The 20,751-nt window shown below is 46.7% G+C and overlaps 1 protein-coding gene across 1 annotated transcript in view; it reads right to left on the bottom strand.

Annotated features, from left to right (window-relative positions):
- Positions 1–7,218: 7,218 nt before the first annotated feature.
- Positions 7,219–20,751, bottom strand: part of ACSS1 (acyl-CoA synthetase short chain family member 1) — a 59,653-nt gene continuing 46,120 nt past the window's right edge. The window contains exons 13-14 of the mRNA XM_029071649.1: positions 16,567–16,685; positions 7,219–11,248 (exon numbers count right to left, since the gene is read on the bottom strand). Coding sequence (XP_028927482.1) covers positions 11,072–11,248; positions 16,567–16,685 — 296 coding nt within the window. The 3' untranslated portion in view covers positions 7,219–11,071. The remainder of the gene's footprint in view (positions 11,249–16,566; positions 16,686–20,751) is intronic.

Below are 20,751 nucleotides of genomic sequence, written 5' to 3' on the forward strand. Positions count from 1 at the left end.
TGTGTTCATCCCACTAGGTCATGTTCCCTCCTGATATGACATCCACTTGGAGAAACAAGAGGAACAGGGGAGAAATGGGAAGCCTAAAAACTGAGCTCTGATCTGCACCGATTTCTTAGAAGAATGCCAAGACACGTGCTGTGAGTCTTTAAGCACCTAAAATTATAGAGACTCTTTGCAAAGATTCATTCATTCATTCATTCAATAGTATTTATTGAGCGCTTACTATGTGCAGAGCACTGTACTAAGCGCTTGGGATGAACAAGTCGGCAACAGATAGAGACAGTCCCTGCCGTTTGACGGGCTTACAGTCTAATCGGGGGAGACGGACAGACGAGAACAGACGAGAACAATGGCAATAAACAGCGTCAAGGGGTAGAACATCTCGTAAAAACAATGGCAACTAAATAGAATCAAGGCGATGTACAATTCATTAACAAAATAAATAGGGTAACGAAAATATATACAGTTGAGCAGACGAGTACAGTGCTGTGGGGATGGGAAGGGAGAGGTGAAGGAGCAGAGGGAAAATTAGCTGCGGAGAGGTAAAGGGGGGATGGCAGAGGGAGTAGAGGGGGAAGAGGAGCTCGGTCTGGGAATGCCTCTTGGAGGAGGTGATTTTTAAGTAGGGTTTTGAAGAGGGAAAGAGAATCAGTTTGGCGGAGGTGAGGAGGGAGGGCGTTCCAGGACCGCGGGAGGACGTGACTCAGGGGTCGACGGCAGGATAGGCGAGACCGAGGGACGGTGAGGAGGTGGGCGGCAGAGGAGCGGAGCGTGCGGGGTGGGCGGTAGAAAGAGAGAAGGGAGGAGAGGTAGGAAGGGGCAAGGTGATGTAGAGCCTCGAAGCCTAGAGTGAGGAGTTTTTGTTTGGAGCGGAGGTCGATAGGCAACCACTGGAGTTGTTTAAGAAGGGGAGTGACATGCCCAGATCGTTTCTGCGGGAAGATGAGCCGGGCAGCGGAGTGAAGAATAGACCGGAGCGGGGCGAGAGAGGAGGAAGGGAGGTCAGAGAGAAGGCTGACACAGTAGTCTAGCCGGGATATAACGAGAGCCCGTAATAGTAAGGTAGCCATTTGGGTGGAGAGGAAAGGGCGGATCTTGGCGATATTGTAGAGAAAAATCAATTAAAAATAAAAAAGGAGAGGGGACTGTCAGCAAAGGAGTGCCCTGAGCACCATCAGTCATAGCTTCTATGGGCCAGTGCTGCACCCTTTGCTTAGGCCCTGGAGGCAGGCCCCAGCTCAAATTCCTTTGGACCTGTGAGGTCCAGGGCTCAATTAGCCACAATCCTCTCCCATCTTCCTTTAGGGGAAGTGGGATGGCACAGTGACATCTCCCTCCACAAATCATCCCTCCCAGAGCTGAGAGGCACTGATGTCCTGAAGAACCGACAGTGAGAAGAGGGCCTAACCTTGAGTTTTGGGATGGTTCGGAAACTCACACTCCTGGTCTCAGTACTACAGACTTGGGCAAATCCCAGATCCCTTAGCACAGCCATCTGGGGTAACATCTGGCCCCATAGAAGGGGGATTGCTGGGTGCCCCAAGACCCAACTGCCCCTCACTGCGAAGCACTGGGATCCGAGCTCCTGCTGAGTCCTAGAAGGGCCCAGCCCCTCTCCAGCTGTTCCCCCCCTCACTCCCAGAGGGACTCTGACCCTGACTCTCTTCTGGCTCAGGCAGGTCAAGGTTCCTTAATCTTTTCCTCCTTAAAACCCCATTCTGTCCTCTTCTTTCTGGACATCACTGCCTTACTCCGGTTCTTAGCAGTTAGATTGAGGCCTCAGTGCTTAGGAGTGGATGGTGCATGTTAATATATGGAGGCTTGAACAGAGAGGAAGCCAACCTGAGGACAGCCAGAGTTAGCATGGGGAACAGATGAGCCTCCATCCTGCAACTTTAGACCCAGGAACCAACCCAGAGTTAATCAATGACTCAACAGTATATATTATGCATCCACTGCATACAGTAGAGTCAGCAACCACTCAGTCATTGGTATTGAATGCTTGCTGGGTGCAGAACTTGGGCCTTGGAAGAGGACAGTAGAGAAAGTAGAACCCCTACCCTCAAGGAGCTTACAGTCTATTAAGATAAATGACAGTACCTAGTGACTTGCTGGTGACTCTGCACAGGCACCACTCATACTCTCTTGTCTCTGCCAGTCGTACTTCCAGTGGAGCAAAGAATGCAATGTGCAATTAGATGGAGAAGGGCACAGCACATTTTCATGAGCCTGTGCAGTCCCTATCCACATTAGCAGAACCAAGATAAAAATTCAGGTTTCCCAATTCCCAGATGCAGGGCTCTCTCCATGGCATCAATAGCAAGCTTACTTCAGAACAAGTCAGGGGAAGTTTGCTAAGCAGAACGACTGCTCACTACCTTGAAAATGCCCAGATGGCCATTCAACTGTAACCTCACTGTAGCAAGCAGTTGGAAAATGTGACTTCAAGGCAAGTACACTGACGATTTAAGGTATTGCTTTATTTGATCTGCGCACCCTGAGAATATTGACTGAGGCACCTGCATCCTCAGTTAATACACTGACGATTTAAGGTGTTGCTTTATTTGATCTGCACAGCCTGAGAATATTGACTGAGGCACCTGAATCCTCAGTTAATCAGTAAATGTTTCTGGGATAATAATGACGATAATGGTATTTGTTAAGTGCTTATGATGTACCAAGCACTGTGCCAAGTACTGGGGTAGACACAAAGCAATCAGATAGAACACGGTCCCTGTCGCACATGCAATTTTGTCTCGTGTTCCAGGAACTTCCCATTAGTTCTCAAAGGCTTCAGGGTCCCAGTGTCAATGCTTGACCTTGCTGCTCACCACTGTAGTGAGCAGTGGATAAACACTAACTAGACAGCAGGAAGAAAATGCTTGGCCATATAGTTCTGGGACAGGACAGCCTCACCCTTATGCAAATCCTGCCTCTGACTTGGAAGGCCCTCCCACCTCAAATCTGACAATTACTTTTCTGCATTCAAAGCTGTATTGAAGGCACATCTCCTCCAAGAGGCCTTCCCTGACTAAGCCCTCCTTTCCTCTTCTCCCACTCGTTTCTGCATCGCCCCGACTTGCTCCCTTTATTCATCGCCCTTCCAGGCCCAGAGCATTTATGTACATATCTGTAATGCATTTGCTTATATTAATGTCTGTCTCCCCCTTTAAACTGTAACCTTTGTGGGCAGAGAATGTGTCTGTTTATTGTTATATTGTACTCTCCCAAGTGCTTAGTGCATGCTCTGCATACAGTAAGCACTCAATAAATACGACTGAATGAATGAATATGCTGGAATTGAGTAATCCTTTACCCGGAATTCAACTAATCACACAGAGAAAATATTTCCCATGCCTCTCTTTCCATGAAATCTCTGTAGGTGAGTCATTCAACTGCCAGTGGAGACCAAGAAAGCTAGGCAGGGAAGGTCAAAAACTTGTTCCCAAGCAGGATCAGATTGATGCATGAGCTCTGGGGACTGCAACTCTCAGCCTCGGGCCCGGGGGAGCTCAGACAGAACATTCCCCGAGTGCATCATGTCACTTCTGCACCAGCACTATTGCTTCAGGGTAATTCAAGCAGCATCGGATGCCCCGTTTAGACTGTGAGCCCATCACTGGGCAGGGATTGTCTCTGTCTGTTGCCGAATTGTACATTCCAAGTGCTTAGTACAGTGCTCTGCACCTAGATAAATACTACTGAATGAATGGGGCAGCTGGGTCCCCTGGAAATGAGGAGGGGATCTGCACCTCCACCCCAGCATAGGAGAGGGAGAGGGAAGCCCTGGAGGGTTCTGGGCCAGTTGGCCAGCAGAGACTGGCCCCTGGGCCACATGAGAGAGAGAGAGAGAGTGTGTGAGGGTCTTCATGTGCAAAGGGGACCACTGGCAACCCGGCACTGGATCCTGCTTGGTGAGCTGTAGCCCCACTCCGAGAACGAGCTGCTTGACAGGGACTGTGGTGGCCCCAGCCCAAGGATGAGCTAGCAGGTAGACAGGCAGGGGGGCAGTAGGGGATGGACAGGCCAGAAGGGTGGAAGGGAGGGTGGAGTGGATGGGCAGTCAGGCATACAGGCTGTCTGAGGACTTGGGCTCCCAGAAGGAAGCAGTATGGCCTAGTGGAAAGAGCATGGGCCTGAGAGTCAGAGGACCTGGTTTCTAATCCCAGCTCTGTCAGTTGCTTGCTGTGTGACCTTGGACAAGTCATTTAACTTCTCTGTGTCTCAGTTTTCTTCACTGTAAAATGAGGATTCAATATCTGTTCTCCTTTCTGAGAAACAGCATGGCTTAGTGGAAAGAGCATGGGTTTGGAAGTCAGAGGACATGGGTTCTAATCCTGGCTCTGCTACTTGTCTGCTGTGTGATCTTGGGCAAGTCATTTAGCTTCTCTGTGCCTCAGTTACCTCATCTGTAAAATGGGGATAAAGACTGAGTTACCCCAGTGCTTAGAATAGCGCTTGTCACATAGTAAGCTCTTCAGTGCCATTGTTCTTGTCTGTCCGTCTCCCCCGATTAGACTGTAAGCCCGTCAAACGGCAGGGACCGTCTCTATCTGTTGCCGACTTGTTCATCCCAAGCGCTTAGTACAGTGCTCTGCACATAGTAAGCGCTCAATAAATACTATTGAATGAATGAATGAACAAATACCATCATTATTATTATTATTATTATTATTAGACTGTGAGCTCCAAGAGGGACAAGGACTTTGTCCAACCTGATTACCTTGTATCTACCCCAACACTCAGAACAATGCTTGGCACATAGTAAGTGCTTAACAAAAATAATAATAATAACTTGCAGAAGTGGTGACAGCACAATCAATTGTATTTATTGAGCACTTACTGTATGCAGAGCCCTAAGCGCTTGGGAGATTACAATATAAGAGAGTTGCTGGATACATCCTCTGCCTGCAATGAGTTTACAGTCTACAGTCTACACCTCTGGTTAACCTTAATCTTTGTTACATGAGCATTTTACCAGTGGTTCTGAAGGCAAAGCCACCCCACTGTCTCCCTGTCCCTCAGCATTGTCCCTGGGGGAGCGTTCACCCTCCATTTGTATGCCAACTGGAGCCAAGGAAGGGGCACCTCCCTTCCTCCCCCTACCTCTCCCTCTCTCAGTCCACTCTGAAGGGCACTGCTTGCTGCAGGGGTTACCTGTGAGCCTTCTGCCCCTCCACCAGTGTAACATGCTATTTTGCCCCTTTCCCCTCCGACCGTCCCAATCTTCTTCACTCCAACCAGATGTGAGGAGGGCAGGAGAAAAACACTCAGTAGGCCAGCTCCTCCTTTCCATCCCTCTCCCTTCTGAGAAGAGAAGCTCCTATTGGCACAGGCTCAAAAAACAATCTTCTGCATTCTACCCTCCTTGCCCTGTCCAACCTATCTTGCCCCACCTGCCTGGTTGCAACTAAGCCTTCCAGCTCCCCTCCTGCCTGCAAGTTGCCCAATGGAGGATGTGTGTGTGTGTGTGTGAGTGTGTGTGTGTATGCGTGCCCATTTGGAGGAGGTAGCTTGTCATTTTTATTCAGGAAGACTCTGTACCACCCTGTTATGACTCTGTGAAGGAAGACTTCTCCAAAATTGGATGCCAACCCTCAGAAAAGCTCACTTTAATACCAGGGAAACCCCCTTGACAAAGTTCTGGGAGTGGCTAGGAGAGGTCAAATGAAGCTATCAATACAAGGACTGGACGTTATCAGGAAGTTGGTGACTCAATCAGCTGTGGAAGACCCTGTAGAGCCCTTCCTCTGAAGACTTTCATCCTGGAAGAAGAACCAGAACTGTCCATCACCAGGAAGAGGGATGCAAGGTTTGAAAAAAGGAGTTGGTGTCTATGGTCTATAAGGACTTGACGCAAACAAGCCTAGGGCTCATCAGGGCACAGTTCATAGGGGACAGGCCCTAGGTCATCCACAGGGGACAAGAAACAAGGTGCTGCTGCTACTCAGGACTTTTGTGGCAAAGGATAGAGTGGAATTTGAGGAAGGGGGCTGGAGCTGGGGGGGCTTTTTCTATAAGGCTGGAGAAAAGGGCACCAGTTTCAGAGGACCCTCAGTAGGCAAGCCTGCATCTCCCGAAGGGGGCTTAGTAGTGGATAAATAGACCCTATGGTGACAGGCACATCACCCTACCATCCCCTGGAACAACAGCCTACAGTTATTGAGCAGAGGGGTTGACCCCGAGTCAGGTCCTTGGCCACTATGCCTTGAGCTCACACTCCAGCTCACTGGTTTGTGCATGTACAGACTGATTGGCTAGTAAGACAGCAGCAGCTCCAGTTGCTTCTGATTACGCAGTGGCTATCCCTGTGCTTAGCTCAGTGCTGGGTACATAAAAAATACCACATTTACTATTACAGATAGTAATGACTGCTGACAGAAGCCGCTGTCTTTGTAGTGTCAATGTTTCATTTTGAGGGGAGGGACAGGGATTGGAGAGGAGATAAACTGCAGAGGGCTGAGCAGAATGGGCAGAACTAATGGGGCAGACCAACCTTGCTTGAAATCTCTCCCACCCCTCAGAGGTTCTCAAGTCTAGTTGAAGGGCTCAGAGAAATGAAGCTAGGAACCCAAGCCAGATGGCTATCAGGAAGACAAAGGTTTCAGTAGCATAGCTGGGACCCTGGGAAGGTGGAAGGGAGATGAGGAGGGAAGCTGTGGGGTCAGGAGATGGAGGCCAGATGTAGAGGATGGAGGGGGAAAGCTGGGCAGTCTCTTCTACCCATGGACCCCATGCCCCACTGCCTCTGCTCTGACAGTTTGTCCGGATGGTGTCTGGTTGGGGCTGAGGCCCAACTGAGAACAGCTTTTCGGGGCTGGACACAATCCCTGCTACTGTGTAGAAACCCTGCCCTCTCTGCACCTGGCAAACAAGTTTCTGTGACTTAAGTGGGTGGACTTTTCCTGGCTCCAGCTCTCATCCCCACGGAAGAGGTGAGACATGATGTGATCCATTAATATCAAATGTACCATGTTAATCCAGCCCTTCTCCCAATATATCATTATTTCATGGGGTTGGCACATCATTTACATACTCCCACTCTCCCCCTTGCAACTGTACTGACTGTATTTTGTTTCTGAAATGGAAGAATTGCATTACACGACAACAAATCTCTAGAGTGAAATCCGCAATTTCAACCTCTAGAGGGCTGGGGCCAAGGCAAAATCAATAAGGGAATCATCATTTGAAAAAAGATTAAATTTAGTAGAATGATTAAAGAACACCCAGAAGCAACAACTCCTTTTAATATGAGCGTTTAACAGCATTTTAGGTTTAATGATTAAAACCTGGGTCAAAAAGCAATTATAATCTATAAGTTATTCATTTGAACATAGGAAGTAAGTCAGCTAGTTGGGCTTCTTCCTTCAAGTACAATGATTAAAATCTGAACTCAGCAGATTCCTGGCTCTCATCTAAGGAAAACAGCCAAGGACCAAGCAGAAAGCAACACAGCAACCAAGTCAATGCCATGGGTCTTAGTCACTGGGCCAGTAGAAACAAGTCAGGGTCCCGTGGGGAATTGTGAAGCTTTTGCGATGCACAAACAGATATAAAGAGGATCCTTCTTTGAGAGAGTCATTCGTGGGAAGCAGATTTCTGGACATTTGAAAGCTTCCTAGCTGGAGTCATGTTGCTGGGTCGGTACAGGCCTGGAATGGATGATGAGCATGTGAGCGTGCCCCTTGGTGGACCAGCCAATGGCTGAAGACCAGCGGAGTCTGGCCAAAATGAGTTGTCCCCATTTGTCTTAGCACACCTCTCACAGCCCACCCCTCCACCCCCTGCCCAGAATAAGGATAAGTGTGAAGCGTTGATTATATGCCAAGCACTGTACTAAACACTAGGGTAGATACATTCCAATCAGGTTGAACACTGTTCCTGTCCTACATGGGACTCACAGTCTAAGGGAATCAGCATAAAGATGGCTCCCTTCACATTCTAAGCCAATGTGCCAAGCAGTTTTCTCATCTTCCACCTAAGCCCAGAAAACGTAGCTTGGAGAAACCAGAAAAGGAGAGCTGCAGAGAATCTCTCAAGCCAGGCCTTCTTGCTAGGAAAATAGTGACGTCTCTTGAACCCCAAGGAGTTAGAGAAATTGTGAAGGGTTAGGCTCAGCCAAGGCAAGGACAAAGATCCTACAGATCTTAAACTACAAGGATTCTCAGGGTGGAATTGTCCACCATGGGTGGTTACCTGTTGCCATTCTACAAATATTTCTTCTCTGAACTCATTCCAAACATGGTGAGAAGTGGAAAAACTGGCCTGGCCTAGCTTTGGCACCTTTCTGGCAGCAGGGTCTGCTTTCACTCTGCTATTCCAGGAGAAAGAGCTGATTGGGATGATGATTTGGCTTACCATTTCAGGCCTCCCGGGCCTATATGTGACTCAAAACAATTCTTAAACAGGACTAGGGACATGTGAGGCGATCAATCCAGAGGGAAAAAAAAAGCCTCACATCGTGTTCTGCCTCCTCTAAGATGTTTTTCTCCTTTTACCTTGCCCCTTCCTTAACCTTACCTCCAACCTTCTGCCCTGAGACTTCCCCTCCCCCATCCTATGGTGAGAGGTGGCAGATGAGAAAGAAAATGGCAATTAAAAACATGAAAAGTAAAGGTCTCTGGGCCTGCCTATATCTTTCTAGTCGGAATGCTCCATAAACGCGGGTACTGCACACAATGTGCATGGCTAGTGATGTGCTGGAGCTCAATAATTCTTCATTGATGACAATTTGCTAATCTCAAACTGTCCCACCTGGCGCTCTCCAAATTTATATAGAAAAGTAGGCCTTTGCCTGCAGGGAGAGTCCTCGGCATGATAAGGTGCATGAAATCTAATGAGCTTTTGCCAAAGGGATTTTGCAATCTTTATTCTTTGAGGCCTCCTGGAGGCTTCCTCAGGAGCTATGAACCAGGAATATTCAGAATGTGCCACTTTGATTGTCCCGTGAGACCTGTGATTTCCTTCTCCCTTCACTCTCCCACAGTTCACTGGCTGTTGCCCAGAGCACACTGTGAAGACTGGATAGGTCAGGTGTCCTACAAAGAGCCATTTCTGCATGCTGGCTCCCATTCCTTTCATTTTTAAAGAGGCCAATACAGAGAGACCCCCTCCACCAGGATAGAGCTATTTTATCTTTCACTCATTTCTTTTATTTTCCTTATAATCATGGCCTTGGGAAGGTGGCACCCTCCAAGGAGACAAGTAGAATTACCAAACCATTCTGTCAATGGAATCATTGTAGTGAATGATAACTCATCAGATATCAGACCTCCCAGACCTCATTAGATGTCTCCAGATTCTCAGAGCTCCTCTTGTCCAAGAAAAGTCCTTTTTCCTTCTCTGTTTTCACATTTTAAGTGCTTAATGCTAGTGATAGTGCTGACACAAGGAGCCTCAAGGAGCTGAAAGTCAGCCAGCAGTGGTGGCTATATCAACTTCAGGTTCCAAAGCACCAGGCAGTGAAGAGAAATGCCAGTAGATATGCAAAAACCATGGAGGAGAATAGAGAGTGAGGGAGAGGAAGTGAGTGGCAGAGAGAGTGGAGGAAGGGAAAAGAGAAGGAGAAAGAGGAAGTGGAAGTGGTAAAAAATTAGGAAATAAATTGTAAAATGCTTAAAAGCAAGCATTGTGCCTATTCACTCTATTGTCTTCTCCCAATTATGTATCAGAGTGCACTGCACAGAAAAAGTGCTTAATAAGTACTTAGCAAATGGGTGGGGGGAGTGAAAATGGCAGGAAATGACTTTTCATTGATTGATTGATTGGTCCACCTGTTTTTTGGAAGATAGGACTGGCCAGCCTCCAGTGAGCTCCAGACATACCACTAGACTTTGAGCCTGCTGTGGCCAGGGATTGTCATTCTTTATTGCTGTATTGTACTTTCCCAAGTGCTTAGTGCAGTGCTCTGCACACAGTAAGTGCTTAATAAATAGGATTGAAAGAATGAATGAATAAATGAATGAGTTGATCGATCTGCTGTTGAAAGTAAAAGGCTCAGTTTGCTGTGGCCTACATTGTGCAGGGCTGGGGTCAAAGTGACCTCACAGATGGGGGATTGGTGTTTCAGTGACCCCAGCAGATTGACACCAACCTGTTCCCAAACTCTGCAGTATCACAGGACCCTGATTACAAGATCCCCTGACTGCTCTGATTATGACCCCCAAGGCATTCCTGTTTGGTCCCACACAATGGGAAAAAGCCCCTGGCATCTGAATTGGAGCTGATAGGAGCAAAAACAGGACCGGGGCCAAGGAGTATGGGAGGGAAACATCAACCCAGAAATAGGCTGGGAGAAATTGTAGGTATCCCTAATGGGCTAGAGCCAGCCCCTGAGGAGCTCGGGAACAAAAAAATTCGCTGGGAATAACAAAGATAAAAAGTGGTAAGACTTCGGACAGAGTTAATACTCCGTAACAGTCAGATCTGTCAATAATGAATTTCCTTACATTCTTTAGACTAGTTACTAGGAATAAAAGCCTATTTCCTCTTCTTATTTCTCAACTGGGGAAATGAAATCGTGTTTTATAATCCCAGATAACTACCATAAAGTATGTATATGCTTCTATAAAACATGGTTTTGAGATATCAATTTTTAAATTCTGTGGGGTTTTTTTGTTATTCTTCCAAAATGGTAAAATATAAAAATAAAGTCCCTATACCTTTTGTATCTAGGAACAACTAGAAAAACCATTGTTTTAGTATAAAAAAACACTTAGGCTTCTAATATCAAATTTTCCCTTCTATTAGTCTTGGAGAAGGATCACTGATATTTTGGAATGACCACATGCTTTTCTCTTGAGAAGCCAGTGGATGCAGTTTTCTTTAAGGCAAGTGCATTCACAACCTCTTCTAATATTCTCTTTTGTTGTTCAGTGTTGTCGGTCTCTCTCCAAGAATGAAACCCCAGGAAAAAGTTGCGTGGTAAAGGATAGGTTGGAAAAGATTCATTCTGGACTTCTGTAGACAGGCCATATTCTGAGGCTAGACCCAAAGAGTGAGGATTTGTTTACTTGGTTTTGGGCAAACCCATCTTTCTCAAGTTTTAAACTATGGGCCTCTGTTCCCGTTAAGAGGCTGGGGACTTGGCTTTGTGTTTCTCATAGGCACTTAATATTTCATCAATAACGGTAGGGTCCTCCAAGGTTGTGATATCTCCCAGATCCCGAGTATTGCCAGCAATGATTTTCCTCAGGAGGCGCCTCATGACTTTCCCAGATCTGGTTTTTGGAAGACGCTTCACCACCTGGTAAGAGAGTAGGGGGTCAGTCAGTCAATCACAATGAAGTGCTAATTTTCATTTTGAGCATAGGACAAATAGGTGATGGGGCTTCTGTGAGGTTGGGGAAGGGAGGAGTGAAGGATGCAGGAAAAGGAAATGATGGGAGGGATGGGAGAGGGCAGGGAGAAGGGAAAGGCCAAGGACAGGGAGCAATTCTTTCTTTCCTGACCTTCCTCCTCAGGTTTGAGGGTGGTAGCTACCATATTTACTTGCATAATTGCCCCCACTTTGAGGAATAACTTTTATAACATTATGAGAAGTGGGGCTATTACATGGGTCATATCGACACTGAGCCTAGATTAAAAGGAAATGAGGAGAAAGAGAAGAAAAAAGGAGAGACGGGAGAAGGAATAGGAAGATAAGAGGAAGGAAGAGGGAATTTGAATCTGTATCTGGTAAAAATACTGCAGTCTCCCAAATGTTGCATACAGTAGTCACCTAGTGAACTAACTCTCCCACTCCCCTTGTTGTGGAGTTGCCTTCTGCTCTTCATCCCCAGCATATGCCAGCCTTAAATGAATTAATTTCCCCAACTTGCTATACTGGCTATACCTTCTGCTCCTCCTGCCCAGGACCATGGCCATAACTACTTACTGACTTAATTATGTGGTACATAAAATCATTTATTTCCTCCTCAAAAATTGGAATGGGGCAATTATGTGAATAAATAAGGTATCTGACCCAAGTTAGGCATAAGGATGGTGGAGCTTTGAGATTGTTGCCTGAAGTGTTTAGTACAGTGCTGTCTACACAGTAAGTGCTCAAAAAATATGGCTGATTGATTGATAAAAGTCCCACCCTCAGCCAGCACTGATTGTGTCAGGGACACTGGAAGCAGACGAAGCCTAGCAGTTGTACGTCGGCAAAAGCACGAAAGAGGGAGCAGGGAAGGGAGGTCCCGGCTAAGGGAGTGCTCTCACCATTGCTCCTGCTTTTAATATCATTCCCACAGCTGATGGATGGGAAAGACGGGGGAGAGCAGGAGAAGAGCCGGCAACATGCAGAAACAGGGGTGATAATAACTATAGTATTTGTTAAGTGCTTACTATGTGTCAAACACTGTAGTAGGCGTTGAGTTAGATACATCCCTGTCGTACACGGGCTCACAGTCTAAGCAGGTGGGAGAATAGGTTTTGAATCCCCATTTTATGGATGAGGAAACTGAAGGCCAAAGAAGTGAAGTGATTTGCCCAAGGTCATACAACAGACAAATGGTGGAGCCAGGATTGGAATGCAGGTCCTTCGGCTCCCTGGCCCATGCTTTTTCCATTAGACCTCACTGCTCCTCATGATGACAGTAGGGGAAGCTGTTCTCTTCAGCTTCCATTTGCCCTTTCGTGATGCTACTCTGTTCCTTCTGCTGGGCTGTCCAATCAATCAATGAATCAATTGTATATATTTGAGCACCTACTGTGTGCAGAGCACTAACCTCCTCACTGTGCCTCGTTCTCACCTGTCCCACTGTCAACCCCTGGCCCACATCCTACCTCTGACCTGGAATACCCTCCTTTCTCACATGCACCAAACTCTTTTCCCCTCTTCAAAACCCTACTGAGAGCTCACCTCCTCCAGGAGGCCATCCCAGATTGAGCCCTCCTTTTCCCTCTGCTCCTCCTCCCCTCCCTTTTCCCCCTACTCCCTCCCTCTGCTCTTTCCTCTTCCCCTCCCCACAGCACTTGTGTATATTTGTACATATTTATTACTATATTTTATTAATGATGTGTAATATATCTATGATTCTATTTATCTATTTTGATGCTATTGATGCCTGCCTACTTGTTTTGTTTTGTTGTCTGTCTCCCCCTTCTAGACTGTGAGCAGGTGGTTGGGTAGGAATTGTCTCTCTCTACTGCCGAACTGTATTTTCCAAGCTCTTAGTACAGTGCTCTGCACACAGTAAGCTCTCAATAAATACAATTGAATGATTGAATGAATATACTTGAAGCAGCGTGGCTCAGTGGAAAGAGCACAGGCTTAGGAGTCAGAGGTCATGGGTTCTAATCCCGGCTCCACCACTTGTCAGCTGTGTGACTTTGGGCAAGTCACTTAACTTCTCTGGACCTCAGTTACCTCCTCTGGAAAATGGGGATTAAGACTGTGAGCCCCGCATGGGACCTGATTACCCTGTATCCACCCCAGCGCTTAGAACAGTGCTCTGTACATAGTAAGTGCTTAACAAATACCAACATTGTTATTATTAAAAGCTTGGGAGAGTACAGTATAACAATATAACAGACACATTTCCTGCCCACAACAAGCTTACAGTCTAGAGGGGGAGATGGACATTAATATAAATAAATAAATTACAGATTTTCCATAAGTACAGTGGGGCTGGGAGAGGGATGAATAAAGGGAGCAAGTCAGGGTGACACAGAAAGGAGTGGAAGAAAAGGAAAGGAGAGCTTAGACAGGGAAGAACTCTTTGAGGAGATGTACCTTTAATAAGGCTTTGAAGTTGGAGAGAGGAATTGTTTGTTGGATATGAAGAGGGAGGGCATTCAAGGCCAGAGGCAAGATGTGGGCGAGAGGTCAGTGGTGAGATAGAAAGGATTGAGGTACAGTGAGTAGGTTGGCATTAGAGAAGCGAAGTGTGTGGGCTGGGTTGTAGGAGGAGAGTAGGAAGGTGAGGTTGAAGGGGAAAAGATGATATCCTTACCATTGCCCTTCCTGGCAGCCCAGAGAGGAACTGTGGCACGGAGCCAGTGGAAGGGAGCTAGTAGCCACATAGGGCCAGCTCAGCTCCAGCCTACTGCCTGTTGGAAGCCAACTGACCAGGACTTTTGTGTGGGAGACCATGCATTAAAAGTACAGTACCACACACAATAAGTGCTCAATAAATACGATTGATTGATTAGTTGGAGAGCTGAAGGCTCTGGAAATCTGCCACTCTGACTCTGTCTTTCTTTTGACTTTTTTTGTCCTTCTTCTGCTCTCTTTTTCTCATTCTCTCGGTCTTTTTTTCTCATTCCCTCTTTGCCTGAATCCTTCTCTTTTCACTTGTCTCTCTCCCTGTCCCTTCTGTTTCTGTCTCTCAGTTACTCTACTCTCCCCTTTCCCTTACTCCGCATTTGCCTCTCCCCCTTTTTGAGTCACCCTCTGTGGGTCTGTCTCTGTCTCTGTCTCCTGCCTTCTGGCCATTAGCCCTTGAGGCTATACACTGTCCCATTCTGACCTCTTTCCTGAAAACACCGTCAATTAGGGTGCAGGGGGTGAGGGGCAGTGCTGAGTAGCCTGGGTCCAAGGACACAGTGGGGATACTGGTCATGGGTTTGAATACCAGCTCTGCCACTTGTCAGCTGTGTGACTGTAGGCAAGTCACAACTTCTCTGTGCCTCAGTTACTTCATCTGTAAAATGGGGAATAAAACTGTGAGCCCCACGTGGGACAACCTGATCACCCTCTATCTACCCCAGTGCTTAGAACAGTGCTCTGCACATAGTAAGCGCTTAACAAATACCAACATTATTATTATCTGATTTCCACCCTGGCAGGGTCTGAGCAGGGCTGAGTTCCCTGGATGGAGAGTAGCTGTTGACCCTCCTGTAAACCAAGCAAGGAGATGCATATGACTTGTTCAAGGTCACACAGCAGACAAGTAGTAGAGCTGGGATTAGAACCCATGACCTTCTGACATCCAGGCCCTTACTCTATCCACTACACCATGCTGTTTCTGCACGGTATTGTTCAGTGCTTTTATTACCAAAACACTCTCACATTAATTAGTTCATTTCAGCCCGCACAACAACCTGTGAGGTAGGGAGACAAGGCAGGTATTATTATCCTTATTTTACATATGGGGAAACTGAGGTACAGGGAAGCTAAGTGACTTGTCCATGATCACACGGCAGGTTAACAGCACAGCTCAGGCTCGAACCCAGGTCCTCTGGTTTCTAGACCAGGGCTCTGCCGCTTCGCCACAGCCCATGCAGTTCTTGAGGGCTAGGGAATCAGGGCCTATTTTGTACTGGAAAAGGGCCAGGCACAAAAATCCTAGCACCTCTCCCAAGGTTGAAGGAAATCATCCCACTGGGGGATTTCTGAGTAAAATAAATAAAAATGTTGGTATTTGTTAAGCGCTTACTAGGTGCCAAGCACTGTTCTAAGCACTGGGGGAGATACAGGGTAATCAGGTTATCCCACATAGGGCTCACACACTTTTAATCCCCATTTTACAGATGAGGGAACTGAGGCACAGAGAAGTTAAGTGACTTGCCCACAGTCACACAGCTGACAAGTGGCAGAGCCAGGAGTCGAACTCATGACCTCTGACTCCGAAGTCCAGGCTCTTTCCACTGAGCCATGCTGCTTTTCAGTAGAGCAGGGTGGAGTAGAGCAGGGTGGAGGGGGAGTGGAGGGGTCGAAGAGCTGAAGTTCATCTAATTCATATCTGCTGGGGCTTGTCCCAACATCCTGATCCAGCCACAACACCACCCTTATCCTCCCAACTTTCTGCAATCAGGCCTCAGGAGTCTCCCTGCAGACCAATGGGGATGAACTCTGCTGCTCTGGACACAGTTTAAGCACTGACAGGAAAGCGACCTGGGTTTGTCACTAGCCTGCTATATGACAAGTTGCTTAACTTCCCTGAGCCTCAGTTTCCTGATTAGTAAAATGGGGATTCAAAACCTGTTCTCCCTTCTATTTAGACTGGTAGCCCCATGGGACAGGAACCCTGCCTGATCTGCATGTACTGCGATCTACTCCAGCACTTAATACCATATTATTATTATTATTGTTAGTGTTATATTATTATTACTGAGAAGCAGCGTGGCTCAGTGGAAAGAGCACGGGCTTTGGAGTCAGAGGTCATGGGTTCGAATCCCAGCTCTGCCACGTGTCAGCTGGGTGACCGTGGGCAAGTCACTTAACTTCTCTGTGCCTCAGTTACCTCATCTGTAAAATGGGGATTAAGACTGTGAGCCCCACGTGGGACAACCTCATTCCCCTGTGTCTACCCCAGCGCTTAGAACAGTGCTCTGCACATAGTAAGCGCTTAACAAATACCAACATTATTATTATTATTATTATTACTATTATTGTTATTATTATCATTATTAGTTCAGAGCTAGAGTTGGACCTCAGGAGAGGGCTAGGGAGGCTAGATCTGGTATAAGTGGTTGAAGTCTTTAGACAAAATCCATGATCAGTCTCATTACATTTTTGGCCCCATATCTAGTTGCTGATTACTGGGAAATGGGGAACTGGGGAGAGGAACAAAAGAGGCAGGAAAGTAGGTAAATTCTCGGAGAACCAGCATAGCTAATATTGCTGCTACCACTCACCAGTATCTGATCCGGCACAGCGTATTTAGCTATTTTCATGGCCACTATTGATTTGAGCTCACTGATGATGACATCAGGCTGGATGGTTTCTTCTTTCAGCACTATGAAAGCAAATGCAGCTGGCAGAAAAAAAAAGAAGACAGTGTATCAGAGCCCAAATCCCCCTCAAAATAGTTTTTTTTGGCAAGCTGGCAAAGCACCCTTGGAAGAACTATCTGGATGCATTTCTGCTGCCCGGCAGTGACTCTTCGGCCAACGCCTCGGAAAGCACAGTCAACCGGAGTCTGGACACGGGAGAGCATTTCCATAATGTTGCCAACAAAGGAAACAGGGCTAAGGTGAAATCGGGAGCTCCAGAGCCCCTTAACTACTCACTGGTTGAAGCTGGCTCCCTCTTCCCACCTAACCCCATGGAAAATGAAGCCAGCAACAACCTCCTGGATACAGAAAGCATTGTGGCCTCTTGCAATCACGGACGGAGGACTGCACAGTGGGAAAGAGCCCAAAGACTGCCCCTTTTATTCCCTTATGTTAATCATCTTAATTTGGATTACTTAATCTTGAATATCCTTTTTTTGTTTGTAACTGATTGACGTCTGTGATTCATTGTTAGGGTTCACCCCCAGTTAGACTGTGAGCCTGGGGACAGACATCTGAATTGTTTATCTTATATAGACTTCAGTGTTTAGTACAGTGCATGCAACAAAGTAAGGGCTTAATATATACCATAACATCAATAACCACAATACCAACCCAATCATATTGGTAATATCCTCCTCAGAAGTTTTTTATTCCTTCCAGAGCGATTTCAGTGAGCTCTTGAGGCAAAACAATGAATGGGCTAGCTAAACTCTTAGCCCCTTGGGACGCTATGAAAAATAGCCTGCTTGACACCAGGGAAACTCCAGTGTCCCCAGGTGGCTGAGTGGGGATTTTTCTGAGAGGACAAGGGAGTGGGTTTTAGAGGCTTCATGATTTCTGATCATGAAAAACATCAAAAAAAGAGAAAAATAAACTTCCTTGCCCATTGGAAGGGGCATTTACTCTCCCAGTGGATTTAAGATAGGAAGAAATGAAAAAGATTTTCAAGACTCAAAAAAGAGTAACACAAGTAGAATCCAGGTGTATGATGTACTAATTGTTGATGTTAGCCAGTATCCATTAGCCCCACCTTCGACACTGTGTCCAAACCTGGCAGGAGAGTTGATTCCTCCCAGCCCCTTCCTCCCCTGGTCCAGTTTCCTTCCTTCTCCCTTCTCCCCCAAGCAGTTCCCCACCTCTTCTTCCCCCACCCCTGACACACACAGCTCCCTGACTTCTCTGCCTCCCTCCATGCTCCACCACTTTTCAGTTAGTCTCCCTGGTAGCACTGCTGTTACATTAAAGCCCAATTTAGGACATGCCACCCCTTCACTTTTTATTTCCAAGTTTCAACCATTCTACAGCTGTTCCATGTTGTAAAACAGCATTCCCCTATGCTATGCTGACTGGGAAATGAGAAGCAGCTTGGCTCACTGGGCCTGGAAGTCAGAATGTCATGGGTTCTAATCCCAGCTGTGGTCTGCTGTGTGACCTTGGTTAAGTCATTTCACTTCTCTGAGTCTCAGTTACCTCACCTGTCAAATGGGGATTGAGACTGTGAGTCCCATGCCTGTCAAATGGGGATTGAGACTGTGAGTCCCATGTGGGACAGGGACTGTGTCCAACCCGATTTGCTTGTGTCTATCCCAACCCTTAGTACAATGCCTGGCACATAGTAAATGCTTAATAACTACCATGATAATAATAATAAATGCTCCCCTGACCCCATTCCTGCCACAGAGAGATCCTCAGGCTCCTCCCTGATTGTCCAATAGGGTCCAGGGCCTCTCAGGACCACCTTATTTGCCTATCCTGGGGAAACCCTGGAAGCAGACTCTTTCTGAGGGAAAATCCATCAGCTCAGACTGGTTGATAAAAAGTCACCTAAAGCATATTAATTAATTCATTCAATTGTATTTATTGAGCACTTATTGTGTGCAGAGCACTGTGTGGCTGAGTGGAAAGAGCCTGGGCTCGGGAGTGAGAGGTCATGGGTTCTAATCCCGGATCTGCCACTTGTCAGCTGTGTGACTGTGGGCAAGTCACTTCACTTCTCGGTGCCTCAGTTACCTCATCTGTAAAATGGGGATGAAGACTGTGAGCCTCACGTGGGACAACCTGATCACCTTGTATCTAACCGGGCGCATAGAACAGTGCTCTGCACATAGTAAGTGCTTAACAAATACCAACATTATTATTACTAAGCACCTGGAAGATTACAGTACAACAATAAGCAGGCACATTCCCTGCCCACAATGAGCTTACAGTCTAGAAAGGGATAGACAGACATTAATATAAATAAATAAATTACAGATATTTACATAAGTACTGTGGCTGGGTTTGGGTGGGGGGCGGGGGGCGGGGAGAACAAAGGAAGCAAGTCAGCGTAATGCAGAAGGGAACCAGAGAAGAGGAAAGGGGGGCTTAGGCAGAGAAGGCCTCTTGGAGATGTGTCTTCAATTAGGCTTTAAGGAAGGGAGAGTTACTGTCTGTCATATTTAAGGAGGGAGGGCATTCCAGGCCAGAGACAGGATGTGGATGAAGGTCGGTGGCAAGATAGATGAGATCAAGGCACAGTGAAAGGTTAGCATTAGAGGAGAGAAGTGTGCAGCCTGAATTATAGGAGAGTAGTGAGGTAAGGTAGGCAAGGTAATGGAGTGCTTTAAAGCCAATGGTGAGGAGTTTTTGTTTGATATGGAGGTGGATGGGCAACCACTGGAGTTTTTTGAGGAGTGATGGATTGACCTTGCACCTTATATCCACTCTTCCCTAAACCCCAAAGAACTTAGGTATATAACCATAATTTACTTATTTATATTAATGCCTTTTTCCCTCTCTAGACTGTAAGCTCATTGTGGTCAGGGAACATACCCACCAACTCTGTTGTGTTGTATTCTCCCAAGCACTTAGTACAGTGGTTTGTACACAGTAAACACTCAATAAATACCACTGGGAAAAAAAATAGGGTGGCCACTGACAGCAGTAGAGACTCTCAGACACCCCTTTGCTACCTGAAAGCAGTAGATGTATTGCAGGTTAGGTATGAGAAGCAGCATGGCTTAGTGGAAAGAGGATGGGCTTGGGAGTCAGAGGTCATGGGTTCTAATCCTGGCTCTGCCACTTGTCATTTGCATCTGACTTGGGGCAAGTCACTTAACTTTTCTCTACCTCAGTTACCTCATTTGTAAAATGGAGATTAAGAAAAATGGAGATTAAGACTGTGAGCACCAGGTGGGACAACCTGATTACCTTGTATCCATCCTAGTACTTAGAACAGTGCTTGGCACATAGTAAGTGCTTAACAAATACCATCATTATTATTATAATTATTGCATTATTTAGGTGATGGGATGCAATGAAGAGTCACATGAAACAGGAAGAGGTTCTTTGAGGAAATCTGCAGAACTTCTGCTGTGTCTTTGGGGACACCCTTGCTCAGGCTCACCTTGAGGCTTACCCTTGCTCCATAACCCCACCACTTTTCCCGCCCAGGTCATGGGACTCAGGAGCAGCAGGAGCTGAGGCAGAGGGAGTCTGGGTATTTCCCCCCCCCCAAAAAAAATACCCAACATAAAAGTGACTGGCCTTGTACCACTACCAGAAAGGGACTGACCAGCAGAAAACTGGACTCTCCAGCACAAAATTGGATGTGAATGGTCACCCTTGTTACTAAACCTCTATAGTTTTGCCTGAATGCACCCACCCAGCCCATTTGATTCCCAAACATCCAAAATTGCCTTTTCCAACTCTGAAATCAGACACATGCCCCTCTGCCCACCCTCACCTCCTGCCAGCATCACCCCTACACACTTCACCTGGATCCTGTCCATCTCCAGGGCATGGCTAAGTGGGGCATGAGGAAGGAGTGCTCAGTTTTGTTAGTGTACTGGATAATAGGCTGCCAGGGGCTGGGGCCCTTCAAACAATCAAGCAAGTGGGCAACAATAAGATTGATTGAGAGCCTATCATGTGCAGAGTCCTGAATCAGTAGACATGACTGCTGCACTCAAGGAGTCTATGCTGTAACAGATTGAAAAGCTTCTGGCTCAACTTCCTGTGTTTGATTCTGTTTCTGTCCGCCAGCAACCTGGGGAAATTAATACC

This window comes from Ornithorhynchus anatinus, chromosome 9 (genome assembly GCF_004115215.2).
Source record: "Ornithorhynchus anatinus isolate Pmale09 chromosome 9, mOrnAna1.pri.v4, whole genome shotgun sequence".
In the NCBI taxonomy this organism is placed as follows: Eukaryota; Metazoa; Chordata; class Mammalia; order Monotremata; family Ornithorhynchidae; genus Ornithorhynchus; species Ornithorhynchus anatinus.